The 26,412-nt window shown below is 40.0% G+C and overlaps 1 protein-coding gene across 1 annotated transcript in view; it reads left to right on the top strand.

Moving 5' to 3' along the window:
• The window catches only part of LOC115113934 (BMP/retinoic acid-inducible neural-specific protein 3-like), a 59,936-nt gene that overhangs the window by 6,945 nt on the left and 26,579 nt on the right, over positions 1–26,412 (top strand). Inside the window, exons 2-4 of the mRNA XM_065013884.1 lie at positions 15,913–16,103; positions 17,412–17,593; positions 23,495–23,600. Of these exons, the coding sequence (XP_064869956.1) occupies positions 15,913–16,103; positions 17,412–17,593; positions 23,495–23,600 (479 nt within the window). The remainder of the gene's footprint in view (positions 1–15,912; positions 16,104–17,411; positions 17,594–23,494; positions 23,601–26,412) is intronic.

Genomic DNA, 26,412 nt, shown 5'->3' with positions numbered 1-26,412 from the left:
GAACTGCCAAGACAATAAATCAAGTAATGAAACATGGTCAATCCCAAATTAGTACGTGAGGATGTACAATGCTGATGCAGAAATCTGGAGACTTTACAATGAGGTTGAACATTTTCAAAATAATGGAAGATGATTAATAAGTGAACCTTGTCTGGCAACCTTGGATTTGTCTGGCAACCCAGGCCCTGAAATGTGAATTGTGCGATATTGGTGTAGGGTTCTGAGGCGCACCGGCTTTGTGTAGATGACTTGATGTAATTGACCACCTCGCTCACAACTACCCACAATAACATTTCACATTCTGCATTGAACTGATGTTTTGTCTTCAAGTGTATGGGTTTTGTTGACCTGTGTTTCTTTTTGGTATTGAACGTGTGAGTGTCATTTTGTATTGGCATAGTGACTATTGTTGTAATCGTTCTTTTAAAAATCATGGGTAAAGCTTTCAAAATACAATAAAGGCCTTCAGTATGAAGACTACCTCAGCTTATTTAAAGAAAGACACTTTCTGAAAAGCTCACATCAGTTGTTTAATTCAGGTTCAATAAAGGGACTGTTAGTTTCAGGGTCAATATAAAAACATTAACTAGAAATGAAAGAGACAAGCTGCATGTCTCTCATCAGGTCAGACATAATGCTATGAGACGGGAGGGACATTTATCAGCCATTTTCATTTAATTTTCCAGAAAGAAATTACTTCTCCCTCTGTATATCAAGTGTGGCTAAAACGGATTCTAAATCTGAAGTGTGTCCATGATATATGATTACTTTGTCAGAGGGAAATAATTATTTGTTGTTTTGATTTTCTAGCTTTTTATTCTATTTCAGTCTATTTCTCAACGGTTAACACAGTTGAGAAATCAAATTACTTAGTTGAAGGCTGTGACTCCCCATGTACAATTAACACGATTAATTGAATTCTAATGGAGAATCAGAATGTGCTATTCAACTTGTTGGGAAAAGAGCTGCTCTGAGCCTTTGGTGCACAATACATTATCCCATTTAGTATAAATGTTCCAGTAACTGACATTTATTTGAGTTCTACTTTGTCCTTTAACAGAATTATTCCTCATTCAGCTGGACAATTGAAATTCTCTGAGAGGAAATGTTGAACTGATTCAAATTTGAGGGAAAGCGTTGCAAGCATACATATTCTGCTAAGCATAAACATTCTAAGAGAATGCGTTATACCAGCACAACAGGAGAAAGGGAAGAGATACTCATTTCCTTTTGCCCTTTTAGCTCTAAAATCTCAGAAGAGATTTGTGCAATAAAGTATACTCCTACTGCTATTTTAGAAATGTACTTAAAAAAAAAAGTCTCTCTCTGCATTACAAATATTTCTATTGCAACACAATAGTACTTTTGTTCAGCAGACCAGCCCTGTCTGGCCCTGAAAAATTGCGAGAATCAATCTAAAAAATTTACTTGAAAAGTTTTCCAAGAAATTGCTACAATAATTCACAAAAACACATTGACTTGAAAGACTGCCTCCTCAGTGGATGAGGGCCAAATATGAATAAGATGGAAACCTAGTTTTCAGTTTTCTGAGGAAATGGGGCAGATCAGCCATTCTCCTTTTGCCTCTCAAAATAGCACACAGAAATCTAACACCTTGATCATGTCAAGGGTTCATATAGAGGTTGACCTACTGATCATGGCATGTTTGTGTTAGAGACGCCATCTGATCTGAAATCCTGCAGCTGTGGTCTTGGACTGATTCATGTAAATGTCAGATTTCGAAAAAGTATCATATTTTAATTTTGGCTTCTCAAACTAACTCAGACATTTTGTGTAATTGGTTAATCAAATCTCCCCATTCTTGCTCAATTTTGCATGACTTCTCAAACAGCTACAACTGTATATGCATTCGCACATCAAGTCTTCGCTTGAGTTGGGCTCCCCGATGGAACAACTGTGGAACATCTGAGCTTGTGGTTGTTTGTGGGGGAAGGGTGGGGAGAGTATGTGTATGTATCCCACATCTGTTGCTATGGGGTAATGATGTTAGGGACAGTATAGGATGAATCACAATAATTGTTTCCTAAAATATTAATTGCTTGCCAAGAAATTAAATGTTTGTATTGCCAGTCCTGGTTATAGGTAATAATAGGTAACAATCAAATATATCAACGATATAGCTTACATCGTTATGCATATTATTAGTTAATTGTATAAATAAATGTATAGATATATATATATATATATAATAACATCTTTAAATAACTGTATACAATACAATCGAGGTGAGGGCATTGGAAATGCTTTTGGCTGTTAATCTGCGGCTTTTCTGTAGGTGGCACTGTGTGCTCTTTTTAAAGGATGGGTCCTGTCACGTTCGTCATATTGATGAGACCAAGGCGCAGCGTGATAAGCATACATTCTTCCTTTAAATGAAGGAAAAACACTAAACAAACTAACAAAGAAACAAAATGAACATGAAGCTATATAACACGAGTGCTGACAGGCAACTAGACATAGACAATAACCAAATAAACCAAAATGGAAAAATGGCAACCTAAATAGGATCCCCAATCAGAGACAACGATAAACAGCTGTCTCTGATTGGGAACCAATTCAGACCACCATAGACCTAAATATACCTAGACATACCAAAACCCCATAGAATTACAAAAGACCCTAGACAAGACAAAAAACACACATACCACCTTCGTCACACCCTGACCTAACCAAAATAATAAAGAAAACAAAGATAACTAAGGTCAGGGCGTGACAGTACCCCCCTCAAGGTGCGGCATCCCGGCCGCAAACCTAAACCTATATGGGAGGGTCTGGGTGGGCATCTAACCTGGGTGGCGGCTCTGGTTCTGGACGCCGCCCCCCTTCTTTACCCTGAGTCCGCTCTTGTAGCACTGACCCGTGGATCATCGTCGGAGGCTCTGGACTGCGGATCCTCGTCATAGGCCCTGGGCTGGGGACCGTGGCTGGAGACCCCGGACTGGGGACCATCGCTGGAGACCCCGGACTGGGGACCGTCGCTGGACACCCCGGACTGGGGACCATCATTGGAGACCCCGGACTGTGGCCGTCGTTGGAGGTTCCGGTCTGTGAACTGTCGCCGGAAGCTCTGGACTGGGTACTGTCACCGGACGCTCTGGACTGGGTACTGTCGCCGGACGCTCTGGACTGGGTACTGTCACCGGATGCTCTGGACTGGGTACTGTCGCCGGACGCTCTGGACTGGGTACTGTCGCCGGACGCTCTGGACTGCCGAGGCGCACGGTAGGCCTGGTGCGTGGTGCCTGCACTGGTGGTACCGGGCTGGGGACACGCACCTCAGAGCGAGTGCGAAGAGCAGGAACAGGGCGTACTGGAATGTGGAGGCGCCCTTTAGGGAGAGTTCGAGGAGCAGGAACAGGACACACCTGACTGGGAAAGCGCACTTGAGGGAGAGTGCGAGGAGTTGGCACAGGACGCACTGGGTCTTGAAGGTACACTGGAGACCTGGTGTGTATAGCCGGCATCAATTGTTCCGGAACTTTATTAACACACGTTTCAGGACGAGTATGGAGAACTGACTCAGGTGGCACCAAACTGACAACACGTTCTTTTATTCCAAATCCGTGCGTCAACAACTCCCCCATTTCTCTCTCCTCCGAATCCTCCTTCTTCTCCCAGACTGGCTCTGGTTTACTCCTCGGCTCCGCCGACTGCTCCATGTGCCCCCCCGCAAAACAATGTATTGGGCTTTCTGTGGTTGCCTTGACTCCTCGTATCGTCGCCTTTCCTCCTGTGCTATCTCCACCTGCTTCCATGGCAGGGTCTTGTCCCCTGCCATTACCTCCTCCCAGGTCCAGGATGTCCTCCACTCATCTTTCTCCCGGTCCCAGGATGCCCGCTCCTCATTCACACACTGATTGGTCCTTATTTGGTAGGTTATTCTGTCACGTTCGTCATAACGAGTAGACCAAGGTGCATCGTGATACGAATACATAACTCTTTAATTAAAGAGAGAACACTGAACAAACTATACAAAACAACAAAACAAACCTTGACGCTAATATGGCTAGTGCAGACAGGCAACTAAACATAGAATATACTGTAACCCACAAAACCAAAATGGAAAATGGCAACCTAAATAGGGTTCCCAATCAGAGACAGCTGTTTATCGTTGTCTCCGATTGGGGATCCTATTTAGGTTGCCATTTTCCATTTTGGTTTTGTGGGTTATATTGTATGTTTAGTTGCCTATATTCTATGTTTAGTTGCACTTCAGTGTTGTGGGGCAAAATGCATAGTGGATAGAATTAGAAATGTATTGTCGGATATTATTAATCCTAATCAGACAGTTTTTTTTTTTTACATGGACGATACATTTGAGATAATATAAAAGACAAGTACTGGAAACAATAGACCACTATGAAAAATCTGGGAAACCAGGCCTATTCCAGTTGATCTATTTGCTTATGGCCATGCCTACACCTAACAACATGTTTTTTTTGTTATTATTCAATTTTATTTGGAACGGCAAGCCCAAAAAATGTTTATGGCCTTATCATATAATGAATATGAATTAGGAGTGCAGAAATGATTAATTATTAAAGCATTAGACATTTCACTAACGGCTTCGGTCATACAAAAGCTATACTTAAATCTGAACTGGTTCTCTAACAGACTGGTAAAAATGTCTCACCCCATGTTCAAGAATGGCCTCTTTCCCTTTATTCAGAATACAACCTCTCCTTGTCGGTTATTTGAAAATGAAATAATCTCCAAAATATCGCTATTTTTAAAACAAACCATAGAAAGTTGCTTGCAATTTCAGTTTAATCAACCAGAAAAGACAGAACAAATATTACAACAAGTATTATGGTTAAACTCAAATATACTAATGATAAAAAACATTACTTTTGGAAAGAATGTTTAAAAAACGTATAATCTTTGAAAATTATATCATGGATAGGACTGGTGGAGTTATATCAAATATATTGAAATGTCTGCTCTATCCAAAATTACAACCAAATAATTGCAGCATTACTGCACAAATGGAAGAGGCAAGTGGAAGGGGGAGAAAGTAAGAAACTTGTCTGTCGGCACTGCATTAAAAACAACAATTGGATACAAAACAATTGTGATAAATAAACAAGTATATCAGTTTCATTTAAGGACCAAAAAATTGCCATACAGATTGCAAAATAGTTGGAAAGAGATTTTGGATGTATCGATTCCATGGCACATGGTTTATGAACTGATACACAAAACGACACCGGATTCAAAATTCTTGCAACCAATATATGAGGGATAAAACCATCTCAACTCTGCAGATTTTGCTGCCAAGAGAAAGAATCATCAAAAAAAACTAGGTGTTATACATTAGGAATGTGACCAAAATACCTTTTTACCACCTGAGGAACATTGCCAAGGTGCAGCCGTTTCGCTCTCAGGCTGATACAGAGACTCATCCATGATTTTATTACAAGCAGTCTTGACTACTGTAATGCTCTCCTGTCTGGTCTACCCAAGAAAGCCATAGGTCATCTGCAAAACATACAGAATGCTGCAGCACGGATACTGACCAAGACCAGACGGAGAGCACACATTACACTGGTTTATAGGTCTCTGCACTGGCTGCCTGTGAGTTTTAGAATACATTTAAATATACTTCTATTAGTTTAGAAATCAATCCACCATTGGGCACCCCAATACACGTCAGACATGCTTTTAAAATGTGTACCCAGTAGGTCCATCAGGTCCTCTGGCACTGGCCTTTTAACTATGGAGAGGCAGCCTTTAGAAATTATGCTGCCAGCCTCTGTAATAGCATAACAGAGAACCTGAGGGGGGCTGAACCTGTAGACCTTTTAAAAGAGATCTTAGAACACATCTTTCTAGCTTTTCTCTTCTTTAGGGTGCTTCTTAGTTATTCCGTTTTTGTCATTCTTTTGTTTTGTATCTTAATTTTGTTGTGTAGTAAATGTTTCAGCTTTTATTTTAATTGTTTTTTATTCGTTTTTTTCCTGTAAAGCACATTGCATTGCATTCCATGTTAAATTAGATCCTTGTTTTGATACTGTCCATATGTAGCTTGTTTTTGGTTGCAGGTTCATTAATGGCTGAGTAATTGCAACATTTACCTGGAGCTACCTCTGCAAAAAGCAGTGGTGGATGATTTGAAAAGTTATAGTCAATCGATAATAATCAATAATATAATATACTTAGCAAAATTGTTTCTCTTTAATCTGTAGAAAGTATGAGAATAAAAAGGTTTAAAACTTTTGTGAAACAACACAGCACAGTTGAAATATATAAGGCAAATATAAATTAAAACTGGATGGTGTTCAGAGATAGACAGGAGGGGTTGAGGGGAGCTGAAGAGTGGGACTAAAAATAACAAAAAAACAAGATAAATAATGCAAAATATACTGTGTCCATAAAATGTAAATTGGTTCAGAACTTTTGTGAAACATCACAGCACAGTTGAAAAATATATGGCAAATAGAAATCAAAAACTGGATGGTCTTCAGAGATAGATGGGAGGGATTTGGCTGAAGGGTGGGACTAAAAACAAACAAAGGATAACTAATGTAAAATATACTGTGTCCGTAAAATATATATAGTATGTATAAGCTGTAAGTAGAAGCCTGAGTGTTGTTGTCTATTAGTTTACTCAAGTTAGGGGAGGGGTGGTAGAGTTAGGGGAAAATATATTTTACAAATTATGTATACACTACACAAGTCAAATGTTTGGACACACCTACTCATTCAAGGATTTTTATTAGTTTTTACTATTTTATATATTGTAGAATAATAGTGAAGACATCAAAATTATGGAATAACACATGCACACAATCAAAATATATTTTATATTTGAGCCACACTTTGCCTTGATGACAGCTTCTCACACTCTTGGCATTCTCTCAACCAGCTTGAGATAGTCATCTGGAATGCATTTCAATTAACAGGTGTGACTTGTTAAAAGTTATTTTGTGGAATTTATTCTCTTCTTAATGTGTTTGAGCCAATCAGTTGTGTTGTGACAAGGTAGGGGTGGTATTATGGCAAGAACAGCTCAAATAAGCAAAGAGAAATGACAGTCCATCATTACTTTAAGACATGAGGTTCAGTCAATCCGGAAGTTTCAAGTGCAGTAGCAAAAACCATCAAGCGCTATGATGAAACTGGCTCTCATGAGGTCCGCCACAGGAAAGGAAGGCCCAGAGTTACATCTTCTGCAGAGGAATGATTCATTAAAGTTACCAGCATCAGAAATTTCTGCCCAAATAAATGCTTCACAGAGTTCAAGTAACAGACACATCTCAACATCAACTGTTCAGAGGAGACTGCGGGAATCAGGCTTTCATGGTCGAATTGCTGCAAAGGACACCAATAATAAGAAGAAACTTGCTTGGGCCAAGAAACACAAGCAATGGACATTTGACCAGTGGGAATCTGTCCTTTAGTCTGATGAGTACAAATTTGAGATGTATTGGTTCCAACCGGTATGGCTTTGTGAGATACAGAGTAGGTTAACGGATGACCTCTGCTTGTTCCCACCGTGAAGCATGGAGCTGTAGGTGTGATGGTGCTTTGCTGGTGACAGTCTGTCATGTATTTTGAATTCAAGACACACTTAACAGCATGGCTACCACTGCATTCTGCAGCTATAACCCATCCCATCTGGTTTGCGCTTAGTGGGACTATCATTTGTTTTTCAACAGGACAATGACCCAACACACCTCCAGGCTGTGTAAGGACTATTTGACCTAGAAGGAGAGTGCTGCATCAGATGTCCTGTTCTCCCCAATCACCCGAACTCAACCCAATTGAGATGGTTTGTGATGAGTTGGACCGCAGAGTGAAGGAAAAGCAGCCAACAATTGCTCAGCATATGTGGGAACTCCTCCAAGACTGTAGGAAATGCATTCCAGGTGAAGCTGGTTGAGAGAATGACAAGAGTTTGCAAAGCGGTCATCAAGGCAGTTATTTCATAGTTTTGATGTCTTCACTATTATTCTACAATGTAGAAAATATTAGAAATAAAGAAAAACCCTTGAATGAGTAGGTGTGTCAAAATTTTGGACTTGTAATGTATATTTAAAATAATATATACAATATAAGTTATTTACAAAATATTTACAAAAAATATAAATGAGTGATTGGAAATTACGATGACAATAACATTGATGAAAGCCACGGTCTATCTGCAATATTAAAGCTGATCAACCCCCTAAATTCTTTTTTTTTTTTTTCAAATAATGTAACATTTGGATACTTACTGAGACGTGGTTAAAAATTCTGTGCCAGACTTCGATGTGTCTCTAATTGGATATAATGTTTATAGATCTGACAGAGCTGGCAGAGGTAGGGGTGTCACCATATTGATAAAGAACAACATAAATGTTACTGTGTGCAATACCACTCTTGTCCCCAAGCAATTTGAATGTCTTGTACTAAATGTGGGCCTTGGTAATAATGCCCAACTAGAGTTTATCAACCCTCCCTTGGCCCTCCCAATTTCTCTTAGCAAATTGTCTGACTTGCTGTTTAACTATAATAATTCTGAATGATTAATATTGGGTGATCTTAACCTGGATTGGTTGAATGCCAGTATCAGTTAGACTGAAGGGTTTTTGTACTGAGCTAAATTTCTGAACTGATAACTAAATCAACCCGCCACAACTTAAAACACCCTGAAAAACCACGTCTTCAGGATATCATTCTGACAAATGCCCCTCATAAGAATACATCCAATGGAATCTTTGCTAACGAGCTCAGTGACCATTGTCCCATTGCCTGTATTAGAGATACTAAACTACCTAAATTGTGTCCACGCATTATTACAAAGATACATTTTAGAACTTTCAATGAGCAACATTTCCTGTATGACCTGGGGTTGTATGGTTAGGAGGGTCTGTCCTCTATCTCTGATTAGGATCAGGCCCTTAAATGTTTTACCTCTCTGTTTAACTCTGTTGTAGATACAGTTGAAGTTGGAAGTTTACATACATTTAGGTTGGAGTCATTAAAACTCATTTTTCAACCACTCCACAAATTTCTTGTTAAAAAACTATAGTTTTGGCATGTCGGTTAGGACATCTACTTTGTGCATGACATAAGTAATTTTTCCAACAATTGTTTGTTGTTTACAGACACATTATTTCACTTATAATTCACTGTATCACAATTCCAGTGGTTCAAACGTTTACATGCATTAAATTGACTGTGCCTTTAAACAGCTTGGAAAATTCCAGAAAGTGATGTCATGGCTTTAGAAGCTTCTGATAGGCTATTTGACATTATTTGAGTCAATTGGAGATGTACCTGTGGATGTATTTCAAGGCCTACCTTCAAACTCAGTGCCTCTTTGCTTGACATCATGGGAAAATCAAAAGAAATCAGCCAAGATCTCAGATTTTTTTTTATTTGACCTCCACAAGTCTGGTTCATCCTTGTGAGCAATTTCCAAATGCCTGAAGGTACCACGTTCATCTGAACAAACAATAGTATGCAAATATAAACACTGTGGGAACAACGTCATACCGCTCAGGAAGGAGACGCGTTGTCTCCTAGAGATGAATGTACTTTGGTGCAAAAATGCAAATCAATCACAGAACAACAGCAAAGGACCTTGTGAAGATGCTGGAGGACAAAAGTATCAATATTCATAGATGGCATCATGAGGTAGAAAAATTATGTGGATATATTGAAGCAACATCTCAAGACATCAGTCAGGAAGTTAAAGCTTGGCCGCAAATGGGTCTTCCAAATGGACCATGACCACAAACATATTTCCAAAGTTGTGTCAAAATGGCTTAAGGACAACAAAGTCAATGTATTGGAGTGGCAATCACAAAGCCCTGACCTCAATCCTATAGAAAATCTGTGGGCAGAACTGACAAAGAATGTGAGAGCAAGGAGGCCTACAAACCTGACTCAGTTACACCAGGAGGAATGGACCACAATTCACCCAACTTATTGTGGGAAGCTTGTAAGAAGGCTACCTGAAACGTTTGACTCAAGTTAAACAATTTAAAGGCAATGCTACCAAATACTAATTGAGTGTATGTCAACTTCTGACCCACTGGGAATGTGATGAAAAGCTGAAATAAATCATTCTCTCTACTATTATTCTGACAAAATTATGATCCTAACTGACCTAAAACAGGGAATTTTTACTAGGATTACATGTCAGGAGTTGTGAAAAACTGAGTTGAAATGTATTTGGCTAAGGCGTATGTAAACTTCTAACTTCTATGCCTTATAATATAAGAGATTAAGGACAGATCTAACTCACAATTCAGTCCTTCAGACATTTTAAGAATGAACTTAGAATGAAGACACTTTAAGACACTTTAAGAATGAACATTTTAAGAAAGAACTTAATGAATTGTGTATCTGAGAGTTGTGGAAACCAGCTAAAATCTGGACTTTTTTTTTAACACCACCCCCTCATTGCCCCAGCATGTTATAACAGCCTCTTGTCCTATAACAGACAACAATGACATGTGTGGTGCTTTTAATAACCATTTTGCCTCAGCTGACCATCTATTTGAAATAAATCGTTTCTGAAAATACCTCAAGCTCCACTAGTCTTTTATTCACTTCTAAACAAATAGCAGAGAATGATGCACTTTCAGGCACTCACTTTTTTTAAAGAATGAAGTGCCTTGCAAAGAAACTGTCGCTTCATTATTTTCTACTGCAGCTTTCTGCCCCTGTCATTGTAGAACTGTTGACCCACATTTTGTTTTTAACAATTGCTTCTGGTGCTATTCCTAAAATCTGTAAGGCGGCGCATGCCCTCCCCCTTTATCCTTCTGACCTGGATAACTACCGCCCAATCTCTAAACTATCTTGCCTTGCAAAAATATTAGAATCACTGGCAAACTCTCAGCTAAGGACTTTTTAACTTCAAATGATATTCTTAATGTGTACCACTCTGGTTTTAGACCTGGACATAGCTACGCTTGTCTTAAATGAAAAAATAAATTGCTGTCATATTTATCCATCTGTCCAAGGCCTTGGATACTCTCGACCATCCCCTACTCATTCAAAGGTTGTCTGCAATGGGCATCGACCAGGCATCTTGCGTCTGTCAGACAGGACACAATATGTGCTTTCTGATGGTTTTAAGTCAAATTACCTCAATATTACTAAAGGTGTCTCGCAGGGGTCAATTTTGGGACCTGTCCCCTTTATTATTTATATAAATAATCTGCAATGCATCTGTATGCATATGACACTATTATGTACGCTATTGCCACTAAAGCTGACGAGGCTAGGTAGGACCTGCAATCTGATTTTGTTACCTTGCAGAAGTCCTTGTTGATTTAAAATTGGTACTTAATGCGGAAAAAACTAAATGTATTTTGTTTTCTAATTTTCTTAGAAATATTTCAGATGGCTTACGTATTTATTCATTGGATGGTTCTTTAATCGAGCTGGTTCCTGCATATAAATATCTGTGTATTTAAAAACATATGTATGAGCAAGTTAAAGCTGAGATTTAAGGTAGGCTTTCTTTTATAGAAATAGATCATGCCTCTCCAAGCAGGATTCCAATTGTACAGTGAACTTTCCTGTCAGTTCTTGACTATGGGGACAAAATGTATCAGAATGCATTAGCCACTACTCTTAACCCTTTGGGTGCCATCTACCATAGTGCCCTTTGCTTTATCACAGGTGACAGTTTTAACACAAATCACAGCATCCTATATCAGAAGGTTGGCTGGTCCTCATTAATGTCCATCGGGTCACTGCATTACTCCCTCTCTGTTTACTAAGTTCTACTACACAAGCTTAACGACCTACCTAGTGTAACTTTGATGTTGAAGTTTAAAACAAGTTACAAAACACATTCAAAAGGTTGGTTAACTCTTGAGGTTCTTTGGGTCTCCACAGAATTAAGGAAAATCCGCTTACATTTTTATGCGTCCCACTGCTGTAACAATTTGCAGATCTCATTCAAATTGGATGTTGGGACCTAGTAGCTGAGATTGTTTTAGTTTTTTGCGTATGTTATACTGAGCAAAAATATAAACGCAACATGCAACAATTTCAAAGATTTTACTGAGCTACAGTCAATTGAAATAAATTATTTAGGCCCTAATCTATGGATTTCACATGACTAGAGAGCATAGACCCACCCACTTGGGAGCTAGGTCCACTCACTGTGGAGCCGGGCCCGGCCAATCAGAATTATTTTTCCCCCCACAAAAGGGCATAAATCAAATAAATTTTTATTTGTCACATACACATAGTTAGCAGATGTTAATGCGAGTGTAGCGAAATGCGAAATTCCGTTTGGGTTTTGTGGGGTGTTGTTTTCCCGTTTAGTATCTGTGCCTGACGGAACTGTTCGCTTTCGTTTTTTGTATTTGTTATTTTTGTTTGAGTGATTCTTGACAATAAAGATCATGAACTCTTTCCACGCTGCGCTTTGGTCCACTCTTCCTTACGACAACGAGCGTTACACCTTGCCCTGATTAAAAGCAGTGGTTCACGCTTTCAATTCCGAGCAAATGCTGCCATCAATCCACGTTTTCTGGTTTGGAATGTTTTAATAGTAGCTGTGGGTACGACATCCCCGATGCATTTGCTAATAAACTCGCTCACCGAATCAGCGTATTCCTCAATGTTGTTGTTTGACGCAATGTGGAACATATCCCAGTCCATGTGATCGAAGCAATCTTGAAGCGTGGAATCAGATTGGTCGGACCAGCATTGAACAGACCTGAGCACGGGAGCTTCCTGTTTTAGTTTCTGTCTATAAGCTGGAAGCAACAAAATGGAGTCATGGTCAGCTTTTCCGAAAGGCGGGCGGGGGAGGGCCTTATATGCGTATAATTAGGGACAGAAAAAAAACCTCCTAAAAATACTCCCCTCCTCAGACGATCCCACAGGTGAAGAAGCCGGATGTGGAGGTCTTAAGCTACATGTGGTCTGAGGTTGTGACGCCGGGTGGATGTACTGCCAAATTCTCTAAAATGACATGGTCGGGAAATGAACATTAAATTATCTGGCAACAGATCAGTTGGACATTCCTGCAGTCAGCATGCCAATTTCACACTACTTCAAAACTGTGTGCAATTGGCATTGTGTTGTGTGGCAAAACTGCACATTTTACAGTGCCCTTTTATTGTCCCCAAGGTGCACCTGTGTAATAATCATGCTGTTTAATCAGCTTCCGGGTATGCCACACCTGTCAGGTGGATGGATTATCTTGGCAAAGGAGAAATGCTCACTAACAGGGATGTAAAAAAAAAAATTTACAAACAATTTTGCAAAATAATATTTTTGAATGCATGGAACATTTCTATGATTTTTTTTATTTCAGGTCATGAAAAATGTGACCAACACTTTCAGTGTAACATATATTTACATTGCATTCGGGAAGTATTCAGACATACGGGAAGTATTCCACATTTTGTTTTACGTTACAGCCTTATTCCAAAATGGATTTAAAAAGAAATCCTCATCAATCTACACACAATAACCCATAATGAAAAGCAAACAGCAAAAATAGTTAATTTTTTTGGTGCAAATGTATAAGTTTTTTTTTTAAATACCTTACTTACATGAGAATTCAGACCCTTTGCTATGAGACTCAAAATTGAGCTCAGGTAAATCCTGTATCCATTGATCATCCTTGAGAAGTTTCTACAAATTGATTGGAGTACAACTGGTAAATTCAATTAATTGGGCATGATTTGGAAAGGCACACACCTGTATTTATAATGTCCCACAGTTGACAGAGCAAAAACCATGTCAGGAGGTCGAAGGAATTGTCCGTAGAGCTCCGAGACAGGATTGTGTTGATGCACAGATCTGAGGAAGGGTACCAATAAAATTCTACAGAATTGAAGATCCCAAGAACACAGTGCCCTTCATCATTCTTAAATGGAAGAAGTTTGGAATCACCAAGACTCTTCCTAGAGCTGGTTGGTTGGCCAAACTGTGCAATCAGGGAAGAAGAGCCTTGGTCAGGGAGGTGACCAAGAACCTAATGCTCACTATGACAGAGCTCCAGAGTTCCTTTGTGGAGATGGGTGAACCTTCCAGAAGGACAACCATCTCTGCAGCACTCCACCAATCAGGCCTTTATGCTAGAGTGGCCAGATGGAAGCCACTCCTCAATAAAAGGCACATGAAAGCCTGCTTGGAGTTTGCCAAAAGGCACCTAAAGGACTCAACAAGATTCTCTGGTATGATGAAACCAAGATGGAACTCTTTGGCCTGAATGCCAAGCATCATGTCTGGAGTAAACCTGGCACCATTCCTACGGTGAAGCATGGTGGTGATAGCATCATGCTGTGGGGATGTCTTTCAGCGGCAGGGACTGGGAAACTAGTCAGAATCGAGGGAAAGATATGAACAGAACAAAGTGAAGCGAGATCCTTGATGAAAACCTGTTCCAGAGTGCTCAGGATCTCAGGTTGGAGCAAAGGTTCACCTTCCTACAGAACAACGACCCTAAGCACACAGCCAAGAAAACGCAGGAGTGGCTTCGGGACAAGTCTCTGAATGTCCTTGAGTGGCCCAGCCAGAGGCCAGATTTGAACCCGATCGAACATCTCTGGAGAGACCTGAAAATAGCTGTGCAGAGACTCTCGGTCGCAGTGTGGACTCCCTGTTAAAATAAAGGTTAAATAAAGGCTAATATATACTGAAAGCAGCTGTTGTGATCCAGGTTAAATCCATACATACTGTACAGTTGGTTAAATTTTGTATGGATTTAGGTTTCCTCATGCAAGCATGCTTTATGAATACATTTTCTAAATCACGCCCTCAACGCAGGTGTGGAACACATTCTCATCTGCATGATCTGATACATACAGAGAGATCCAGACGATGTTATTGACTTATTAAACATTATCTTCTGTGTTGTAACTGAAACTAACTTAGGGGTAACACTCATAGAAATAGAATGAATCACTCTAATCATATGGTGATATGTTTCACAAACACGTACAAGTAGAAGCATTGGAACAACTGATGTTTCAGTGAGAAACATAGTGGAATGTTAAAACAGTGGTAATATCCAGGTGCTCTGTTGTTATCGAATGGGGAATGGAGTAGAGGTGTAGAGAGTTTTGGCTTAAATAATTCCCTACAATCCTGCAGAGCTGCAGGTGCAGTCAGCTTGTTCTAAAGCCCTGTAATTAAGAGCATCTATCATCATTAGCACTGGTACGGTCAGCCAATGCTTTTTACAATTAACTCCTCGAAATCCCCATGGAAGAAAAGTAATGCTCTGTTCACAACCTCTGTCATCACAATTTTTTTCCGTCAAGACAACATCATCCAAAGCTAATGGGCAGCATCTCATGGTCTTTGCACATTATAGGCAAAGACTTGTATGATAATGTGATGTAAGATTTGAGGTTTACTTTGGATGCTTGGATTATCCCCATCAACATTGGCTTGCTATTGCTTCGTATCCCTCAAAATTATTCCAAAGACCGGTGTTTTTTTCATGGTTTTGAAAGAAATGTTTGTGTACACTACTGCACATTTTTACAGAAATTGAACTGTAGAGTTTGTTCTTAAAGTCTTTGAAATTGTGCAAGCCATACTTAGTACTAAATAACAGTATGCAATTACACTTGAATTATTATACTTACATGGTATGGTACTACCAATGTTATTCCTGTGGCAAAATGCCTATATATTGTAAGGTTGGACTAAATATGTTTTATATACTTTCTTTCATTGAATAATGATCATCAAACATTTTCCATGTTGTGTACTGTATGTTGTCAAATAACTTTAAATGTATTTGATGTCTATACCATTCATTCACATCTCCTGTAACATCAAGCTAGATTTTCTGCTGATATTTGCATTCCTCACATAAGTATTTGCCAATGAAATGACCTAAACACCATGAATCAGATGGATTTAAAAAATGTCCCATGGTTCACTTGAATTGAGATCAGTTTGTTGTTGCAGGGAATTCAGCCATTGGAAAGTGAACAGCTTGGCCACAGAGAAGAGGGCCTTTTTTAAGGCACCCTTGCCGCTGGCGCCGGAGTTTCTACGCAACCTGAGGTTGCTGGGCCGAAGACCAAGTCTGCAGCAGATCCACGAGAACTTGATCAAGAAATATGGAACTCACTTTTTGGTGTCTGCTACGCTAGGAGGTAAGCAGCTTCACATACACCTACTCAGTGGCACTTAGCTTTAGGCTTTGTGGCTAAGGGATGTTGTTAGTTACTCATCTTAGTCAGTTCTCAAAATTGCTTCGGTGTAATTTCATCTCCTCAGATATTGATCATGTTGACTGCTTTAAAACAAACCAAAAATTACTCATACTGTATATATTTAGTCTGCTCATGATATCACTGTTGACAGGTAGCATAGTAGTTAAGAGCATTGGGGCAGTAACAAAAAGGTTGCTGGTTTGAATCCCTGAGCAGGCAAGATGGAAAAATCTGCCGTTTTGCCCTAAAGCAAGGCAGTTCACCCCCAATACCGACTGCTGCCCGGGCGCCGATGACATTGATTAAGGCGGAAGTCCCATTTTGTTTGAATACATTCACTTGTGGAACTGACTAGGTATCCCCATACCCCAGTAATTTACGTCGAACAGGACTTAATTTTTACTATTCAAAATAAGTTCATGTTAATAAATATGGTCAGTCATTCTCTGTTAGTATGGACGGAGTCTGCTTTGTTGATTTGGCAATCCATGATTGAAGTAATGCTGAATACATGAGGGAAATTCCAACAGTTATGCACATAGTTTGAGATATTGAATGCTCTTCTCCCCCTAGCATCTAAACAAACGATTGGACAAACAGTCCTGGTTGTGGTCTCTAAACATTTGCCATGACATCAACCAGAATACTACTACGTCTGATGATATGTAGGCACTAATTATGATGCCACTTAATGGTGGATATATGAAGTGAAGTTACAGAGTCGAAGTGACAAGAAAGATGAATGCAGTGGAAAAGCCATACTGAGCTCTTGTAATTACCGGCTCAAACAAAAGAGATGGGACTATACACTGCATGCTAATGAGATCATTGCAAATAGCAATGCACACATTCTTATGCTGGGTGCTGATGGTATCTCATAGCCCCAAGGTAGAAGAGAGCTAAGCACGCTGTCTGGTCTAGCAGAATCATGTGAATACTGTAGTGTTCTTTTGAAAAGTCTGGGTTTTCATACAAGACAGAGATAGACCTTCATAATCTGTCTGCAGTCTATGAGCTTTTGTCTGAATGCCTCATTTAATTCCTTTCATGGAGGATAATGGCACCCATTACTCTCAACAAGTATTAAAACTTTCAGTGTCATTATGATTAAAGTGACCCAGTTTTTGTAGTTGTTCTTCTTTTTTTAAGGACCATGTGTAACTTTGATTGAATATCCCTCTGGGATTTTTTTTTCTCTTCTATTCTATTGTCTTCTATTCTATTGTCTTCTATTCTATCTTTCTACAGGAGAAGAATCGTTGACAATCTTCCTGGATAAGCAGAAGCTCAGTAAGAAATCGGTGGGACAAGGAAACAGCTCTGTGGTCTCCCTGGAAGTACTGCATCAGTTGGCTGCCTCTTATTTCACAGACCGTGAGAGCACCTTGAGACGACTTCACCACCTACAGATAGCCACCTCCGCCATAAAGGTAGATCAACTGCTACTCTCAAGGACACTCAGTCATTGAAGCATCCAGTTTCTTTTCTGAATATGTTTGTTTAGTTTGACAGAGTATATTCCATTTTTCAACTGATGATAGACGGAACTTGTATTTAGCAGGTTTATTTTTTATGTGAAACTAAATGAAGGTAGGCTACTGAGACCTTTGGCATTGAGAATTTGTTCTGTCTGTCTCTAATACAATGCTTAAGGTCGCATGGGTAATGTTTTGTTGCATAGCAGCTAACTACTTAGCATACATTTGAGTTCCAAACATACACTCTAAAAGGCAGGATTATCATTTGCATGTATTCAGTAGTGCTGTATCATGATGACAGGAGGTGAGTGGGTGGACAGGGCTTGCTTTAAACTCATTGAAATAACAAAATGAATTTAACACAGGACTGTAAGATTTCTCAACTTTTCACCTTGATTAAAAAAAACGTATTCTGAACATTTGGGACTTGGCCATGATTTTGGATATATGCTAATATTTGACATTTTAGTAATTTAGCAGACGGTCTTATCCAGAGCGATATTAGTGCATTCATCTTAAGATAGCTAGGTGAGACAACAACATATCACCATCGTAGGAAGTACATTTACGCAGACGTGGGATTTATTTAAAATACTCTTTAAAGAGAGGTAGGGTTTTAGACATTGTCAGAAGATGGGCAGGGACTCCTTTGTCCTGACGTTAGGGAGGAGCTTGTTCCACCTTTGGGGTGCCAGGACAGAGAAAGAAGAGCTTTGAAAGTTTGAACGGGAACTGCCCAGTGCCAAGACATCAGATGTACAGGGTAGGGAGAGGCAGTTCCCTTTGCTGCTCTGTAGGTAAGCACCAGGGACTTGAAAATCATGCAAGCTTAAAGGAAGCCAGTGGAGTGTGCGGAGGAGCGGGGTGACAAGGGAGAACTTGGGAAGACTGAACACCAGGCGTGCTGTGACGTTCTGGATAAGTTGCAGCCAAAACAGGGTTGCAGTACTCTGAATGGGAGATGACTAGAACCTAGAACTAGAACACTTCCTACAGATGTTGTAGAGCATGAACCTTTCAGGAGTGAGTCAAGAGAAAAGAGGAGAGGGCCTAGAACCGAGCCTTGGTGGGCATTAGTAGTAATAACATGTGGTGCAGACACAGATCCTAGGAGGAGTGACCTGCTGTGTAGGATGCAATCCAGAAGTGTGCAAAGAATGCACATTCCATGCAGCCCTGCGAGGGTGGAGAGGAGGATACAACCAAATCAAATCAAATTGCATTTGTCACATGCGCTGAATGCAACAGTGAAATTCCTACTTACAAGCCCTCTTAAGGATCTCTACAGATCGGTGTCCCAAGTAACAAGAAAATTTCCCTGTGCATAGACATATCTGATATTAAGAGGCCAGTGATCTGATGGTTCAGGGTGTCGAAGGCAGCAGATATACATTACATTATCAAAAGCATGTGGACACCTGCTCGTTGGTTGAACATTCATTCCAAAACCATGGTAATTAATATGGAGTTGGTCCCACCTTTGCTACTATAACAGCCTCCACTCTTCTGGGAAGGCTATTGAATAAATGTTGGAACATTGTTGCGGGGACTTGCTTCCATTCAGCCAATTCCTCCCAAAGGTGTTCGATGGGGTTGAGGTCAGAGCCCTGTACAGGCCAGTCAAGTTCTTCCACACCAATCTTGACAAACCATTTCTGTATGGACCTCGCTTTGTGCATTTCCCTTCACTGGAATTAAGGGACCTAGCCCGAACCATGAAAAACAGCCCCAGACCATTATTCCTCCTCCAGCAAACTTTACAGTTGGCACTATACATTGGGGTATGTAGCATTCTTCTGGCACCCGCCAAACACAGATTTGTCCATTGGACTGCCAGATTGTGAAGCGTGATTCATCACTCCAGAGAACGCGTTTCCACTGCTCCAGAGTTGAATTGCAGCAAGCTTTACACAACTACAGCCAACGCTTGGCATTGTGCATGGTGTCCTTAGGCTTGTATGTGGCTGCTCGGCCATGGAAACCCATTTCATGAAGCTCCCGACAAACAGTTCTTGTCCACATACTTCTGTATATATATAGTATATCTAGGAGGATGAGAACAGAGGAGAGAGTCAGCATGTTGTGCTGTGACTCATAGAAAGCCTTTCAGATAGATTTTTTTACCCCTTTTTTCAATCTTGTCTCTTCACTGCAACTCCCCAACGGGCTCGGGATGTGAAGGTCGAGTCATGCGTCCTCCAAAACATGACCCGCCAAACCTTGCTTCTTAACACCCGCCCAACCCGGAAGCCAGTCGCACCAATGTTTCGGAGAAAACACCACTCAACTGACAACGAGGTCAGCCTGCAGGCGCCCGGTCTGCCACAATGAGTTGCTAGAGCGCGATGAGCCAAGTAAAGCCCCCCGGCCAAACCCTCCCCTAACCCAGATGACGTTGGGCCAATTGTGCGGCGCCCAATGGGACTTCCGATCACGGCCAGTTGTGATACAGCCTGGGATTGAACTGGGGTCTGTAGTGATGCCTCTAGCACTGCGATGCAGTGCCTTAGACCGCAGATGTTGATTTTTTATTAAATCAAGCAGAAAGAGCCATAGCTCTAGTACTACAGTGGTGTTCCATTTAGCCTATTAGATTCAATTGGGGTATTTTAGACTTTTTAATGATCAGACTTTACATGATTTAGATAACATCCTGGTCAGCTAGTCATTCATATTGTTCTTTAAATAGACAAATGTGTTACAGTTTATTTTAGATTCCTTTATTTTCTGAATATTTACCTGTGATGCTACATACCGTGTGGTGTAGGTTATTCTCTCTTACCAAATTGTGTCTTGTGTTCCCCAACCGTCTAGTTGCGTCTAGAGGACAAATGTCCCATTTGACCAATGGTACACTTGACTGTCATGACTACATACAGTACAATACCTTTATTTGTTATGACAATTGTCCTTGATGTATTGTGAGTAGGTTTGGCCATAGACTACACTCAGAGCAAAATATAAAGATAATGATAGCAATATGACATGATCCCAGTAGCAGTACTATACTGTATATTTACAGCTTGATTGTTAATTGCTGGAACTACATTTAATTGAATATACTTAAATAGTGCTGTTTGGACTGTACGATTATGTGTCAAGGTCTATAAAGTTACCATTAGCATTTCAGAGGACCGGTACCTTAATATTTGTCAGAAAGTTTCATAATCGTCTGTACTAGCTGTATGCATCTTAGCTAACTGGCAGACAGCAGGACTGTCTAAAAAACATAAGCTGCCAGGTCCGATTAAGCACCAGCAATCAGTGCTTTGAACAACACAGAGTATACAAAACATTAGGAACACCGACATGGTGAATCCAGGTGAACGCTATGATCTCTTATTGATGTCACCTGTTAAATCCACTTCAATCAGTGTAGATGAAGGGGAGGAGACAGGTTAATTAAAGAAGGATTTTTAAGCCTCGACACAACTGAGACATGGATTGTGTATGTGTGCTATTAACCACGTTTACCCGCACTATATCTGCGAGCTGTTGGCGAGAGGGCACATGCAAAGACTGAGTCAGCACATTTGCTATTTAACGCAACAGTTTTTGTGAAAAAACACAAGGAAGTGAAAAAGTATATATTTTGTACATTACATCATCATGCAGTGATTTTTTTAGTTTGGTGGAAACGCACCACTAGTTGGAAAATGCGCTTATTTTCTTCATGCTGATTTTTTAAAATATTTGCATGAAAATCTGCCACCAATTGGATGGAAACCTAACTAGTCAGGGGTTGAACGGGCAAGAAAAAATATTGAAGTGCCTTTGAACGGGGTATGGTCGTAGGTGACAGCCTACGTGTGTCAAGAACTGCAACGTTGCCGAGTTTTTCACGTTCAACAGTTTTCTGTGTGCATGAAGAATGGTCCCCCACCATCACCCATAGGACATCCAGCCAACTTGACACAACCGTGGGAAGCATAGGAGGCAACATGGGCCAACATCCCTGTGAAATGCTTGTCCATGCCCCAACGAATTGAGGCTGTTCTGATGGCAAAAGGGGGTTCAACTCAATATTAGGAAGGTGTTCCTAATATTTTGTACACTCTGTGTATGTTATAGGACAGATAGATAAAAAAAAATCACATGAAGCACTCTGCAAATACCTGGCTTCAGCCTTGCAGTGCTTCAAGATGAGAAGCTGCTGGTTACATTTTAGCAAAATTATCATCTCTAGTATGCGAGCCACCTGCTCCTCAATGCTCTGCCAACTGAGCTAATCATCCATGAGAGAGTGGGATGTGCTTGACCTGCCTGCGTACATGGCTTTAGGCTTTGTGGTTGTAATGAAACTTCTGGAGGAGGAATGAAATATATTATCTTACATAATGCAGGGGGACCATAAAGTACTTCAACTTATTTGGTATATATCACAGTAAGAGGAATGAAGTATAGTACACAATACATAGCATGTAGTACTGCACTGACTTGATATTGTTTGACAAGGGTCGATAGAAAAACAATATTTTACAATGAATCATCTGTAAAACACCTTATTTATTGAGTATTGTAGCTTACTGGCAGCGTTTTTTGTCAAGAAATACAGTCTTACTCTCTTGCATAACTGCGAGGAAGATTTGGAAGGAGATTTGCAAGGGAGGTTTATATTGATAGATGCGATAAAGAGATTGATTTCCATAATCTTGCCTTTACACTGTTGCCTTTAACATTTTTGAGCTCCGTACTACAGTATATTATTCATATTTCATCGGTTTGGAGGAGAAGATTGACATGGATTCAAGTATTTTGTGAATGTTCACACTTGCACTTTCTAATGTAGGTTCGCACCAACCTTAGCCCAGGTCTTGCTGGCCCTGTTACAGAGCAGGGTTAGCACCGACTTTTAGCTACAGAAACATAAACACACTGCCAAAATAGCCCGTGTGAAACGGGGTCAAGAACAACGCATGGAATTTTAACTTTCCAATCAGAAAAGCTGAATTTTATCCCTCTATTTGAGAACAAAGACTTGGAAAAAAAAAAAAAAAAAAAAAAATCTGTGTGTTAGCTATGGCTAACAAAAACGGTTGCTATGCGGGCTGGCTAATGTCTTCTCCCTTAGCTAGCCAACTGCTCCAAAAACTCTACAGCTGGGAGGGCAGCAAATGCTCCATATTCATCTGTTTTAATAACTTTTCAATGTAAGGGATAAACACAGACGCTCATCACTACCTTGGAAATAATGGACGATGAAGCGGGACAAGGCAGACACAGCATTCTCTGTATAGGGGCGAGATCGCATTTTTTCAATGAAACATCATTTCCGAGGTTGGATAGGCAGACAGCAAGGTTTATACAAACCATCACATACAATACTGTCTTTGATATATTCAGGTAAAGACAAGAGGATTCTAATATCCCATAACTCTTTGCGCCACTATTCAACAAGGGACAAGCTATTACATTCGGGAATGACTGGGAGTGAATGGTAGTAGCACAGAAAGTTTGCCATCAAAGTGAAAAGTAAACACATTCGTAGTGAATATCAGCTAACTACTCAACAGTTTTACTGTCATTCCTATCCAGCCACATTTTTACTGGAATTCCTGACCGCTGGTCCCATGAATATTAATTTGTAACGCTTCCTCACAGAATTATTCCATTGTCTTAATCTTCCCATCTTCAATTTATTGTAGATTTTACTCAGGTCATCTTCAACCTAGCTTTTACTTCCTGGCATGGGTACACTCAAAATGGCTGCCAGTCCACCCATTATGCCCTCATTGACTTGAATGGTGAAACCCTTTCTATTCATTCTATTTCTAAAGGTTCGACAACTAACAACCAGGTACATGATTCACCAGTAGGCATAATAAGGCATTAAAGTATCTCCTTGTTTCCTAGGTAACAGAAACTAGGACCGGGCCCCTTGGATGCAGTAACTATGACAGCCTTGATTCTGTTAGCTCTGTCTTGGTACACAGTCCTGAAAATAAAATACAGCTAAAAGGTAAGCTACTGTACTCCATTCTCTAAACAGTTGCTCTGTGTTCTATTGTGTGTGTATAATATACTCATTATGTTCTTTGTTCTATGCTGCAAGACAAATTACTTGGAATCCACAAAAAAATAGTTTTGCTGCCAAGAAGAAAAAAATACTTATTTAGTTTCAAATGATCATAACTCTCCAACTTGATGTAAGGGAGTATTTTGGTGGAGAAACTTTCCAGACAAAAGCTTTGGATTCCCCTTGAGTGCTTCACTGTTCTCGCCAGCTCTGATCTATACAACCAATGCCATATGATTTTGATAAGTGTATATCAGTGCTTCTAAGCTTAGCAGTGGGCTCTCATTCGTCATTCCTCAAGGCTATTCATTCAGGCTCTTTGACTTGTGAAATCATGCAGTATTGAATCTCAAATCATAGATCATATCTGTGAAGCAAGGTTTTGAAAATCCTGTTGTGTGGGATTATTTTAGGATGGATTCATCCATCTGCTGGGGACTGGCGCTTAAACGGTGTATAAAATAAGCTTTGGTGACGCCCCAAAATGGTACCTATTCCCTACATAGTGCACTACTTTTGACCAGGTCAAAATAATAGGGAATAGGGTGACATTTTGGACACAGGCTTTGAGTGCTGCTTCCATAACCTGGCTCCTAGCAGGTCCAACCAGCAGGTCCAACATGGCTGCACTGGTCAAACAACAGAGGCTAGACAATAGGGAATTGGGCAAATATCAGACATAATGAGGCCCAGATGGCCAGGACACAGTCCAAGGATGGAGGAACAAAATCTCCATACGCTAAGCGTAAACACCACAAGGATGGCTAACAGCAAGGAATAGTTTAAAGACCATCTTGTAGGCCAAAATGTAAACTATGGTAAAGCTAGGGTTAGATGGAAGAGCTAGGGTCTTACTGTAGACAGTAAGAAAAGATGCGGCTTAAATACTCTAACAGAAGAAAATGGCGATTGGCGATTGGCTAAGGACTATTGCGGAGATTTAATCCTATTCATTTTATAAGCCATTTACATTACATGACCAAAGTATGTGGACTACTCGCTCATTAATGTCTTAATCGAAATTACGGCTTGCCTCTTATCCGCTCATCATTCCCTTATGCCATAGTTTGTACATCTCAATTGTTATATTGCTTATATACAGTAGGTCTATCTTATTCATGAATGATTTCATAGCTTTGATTATTTGTGTACTTTTCTTCATGAGGGGATTCTATATGTTGTTGGGTCTGTAACCATGTTTGCCAGTGACAGTCTCTTCCCATTCAACACATTTTTTTTTCAACAAAAAGTTCAGTAATAGACCCATGTTATTCCAGTTGATATTGCAAGGGTTTGTTTGCGCAATGTGCTGTCTGTGCGCCGGTATATTGTCTATAATTATAGATCCTTGTGATTGTTCTTTCCTTCCTTTTTAGACCATAAGCCTAATAAAATAATCAAATGTTGTGTAGTGGCTTTGCTGGCATGCATCTAAACAAATTGGTTGAGTTTTCCCCACCAAGATTTACATGCAAAAAAATCGCCACTACCCCAATTTATTAAGCTTTTTAGGGATAAGAAAATGATCATACCTAGGCTAGAGAAACACAATGCAATAATGTATTTTCTTTATTTTTTCTAGTGAGCAAAGAGTTATAGTCTAGGCTGTAAACTGCAGTGAATATGCCATTTCAATAACCCCTAAAAAGCTCTGCGTTTTGAATGCATGATTCATTACGCAAATAATAATAATCTAGCCTAGGCCTGATTAGGCAAACCTTTGGATCAGTAATGGGTATTTTCTCGACAGTAAAGGCACATTAGCAGGCTAGTCATAGTGTGTATTTTGTGTATCGGCGTTAACAGATAGGCCTACCATCTGACAATATAGCCTTCTCATGCGCTGTTTGCCAGTTATTTAGGTAATCTTACCGTGCCTTCTCTCCTTTCCGAGCAGACTTGCTCACCTAGAACCAAGAATGCTTCAACAGAACAAGGTTTTGATAAGTTGTCAATTTTTTATCGTCGGAGGGGGGGCCTTGCGGCCGGGTAAGCGACTGCTTATTTAGCTTCTGCCTAGAGCCGGCTCTGCTTCAGAGCATCACACGTCTGGCTAAGCTTTATTTCAAGAGGAAAGAAATAGATAAGCAAGTGACAGTGATGACAATCTCTCTAATCCAATAGTGAAGCCAAGTCTAAGCATCGTGAACACAGGAGAAAAGATGATGAAGGACTGGAAAAAGCAGTCGGTATCAAAAACTGAAAGGAAGTGCATATCTACTGGTCTCTCCCTGCACAATGTATAATTCATGAAAACAAAGTCCAAGGGTATATCCTCCAAAGATCTTCCTCACCTCGTGTTCTGGAGGCGTAACACTGTAAATGTAAATGTTCAATCCAGGATTTTGTTAACTTTGTGGTGCAGGGCTTATCTAAAACTGTGGGATATATTTTTATGTTTCTCTTATCCCTATATTAAATACATTGATGACTGTACAATGCCATTTCAGCTATTGTTTACGTGAAGTGCACTAAAAAAAGCTATCTACAGGAAACCTAAATCTTTGGTTCACCTCTGGTAGCCCAAGAGCAATTGTAAAATTGGCTTACCATGATGTATAAGCCACAACCATGACAAAATGCATAAATCATATCATGTTTAAATTATTGATAAATAACCCTCTCTCACTGTATTTGCATCTAATTAATCCATCAAACAGTGCAAATTGGTCACTATATTAAGCAAATGGTTTAGACTCTAAATTGAATGATCACATTTTCCTTGATTAAAAAAGACAACATAATATAAACACGA

This window comes from Oncorhynchus nerka, linkage group LG9b (assembly GCF_034236695.1).
Source record: "Oncorhynchus nerka isolate Pitt River linkage group LG9b, Oner_Uvic_2.0, whole genome shotgun sequence".
Taxonomy (NCBI): domain Eukaryota; kingdom Metazoa; phylum Chordata; class Actinopteri; order Salmoniformes; family Salmonidae; genus Oncorhynchus; species Oncorhynchus nerka.
This window is presented reverse-complemented; position numbering and strand designations above follow the sequence as displayed.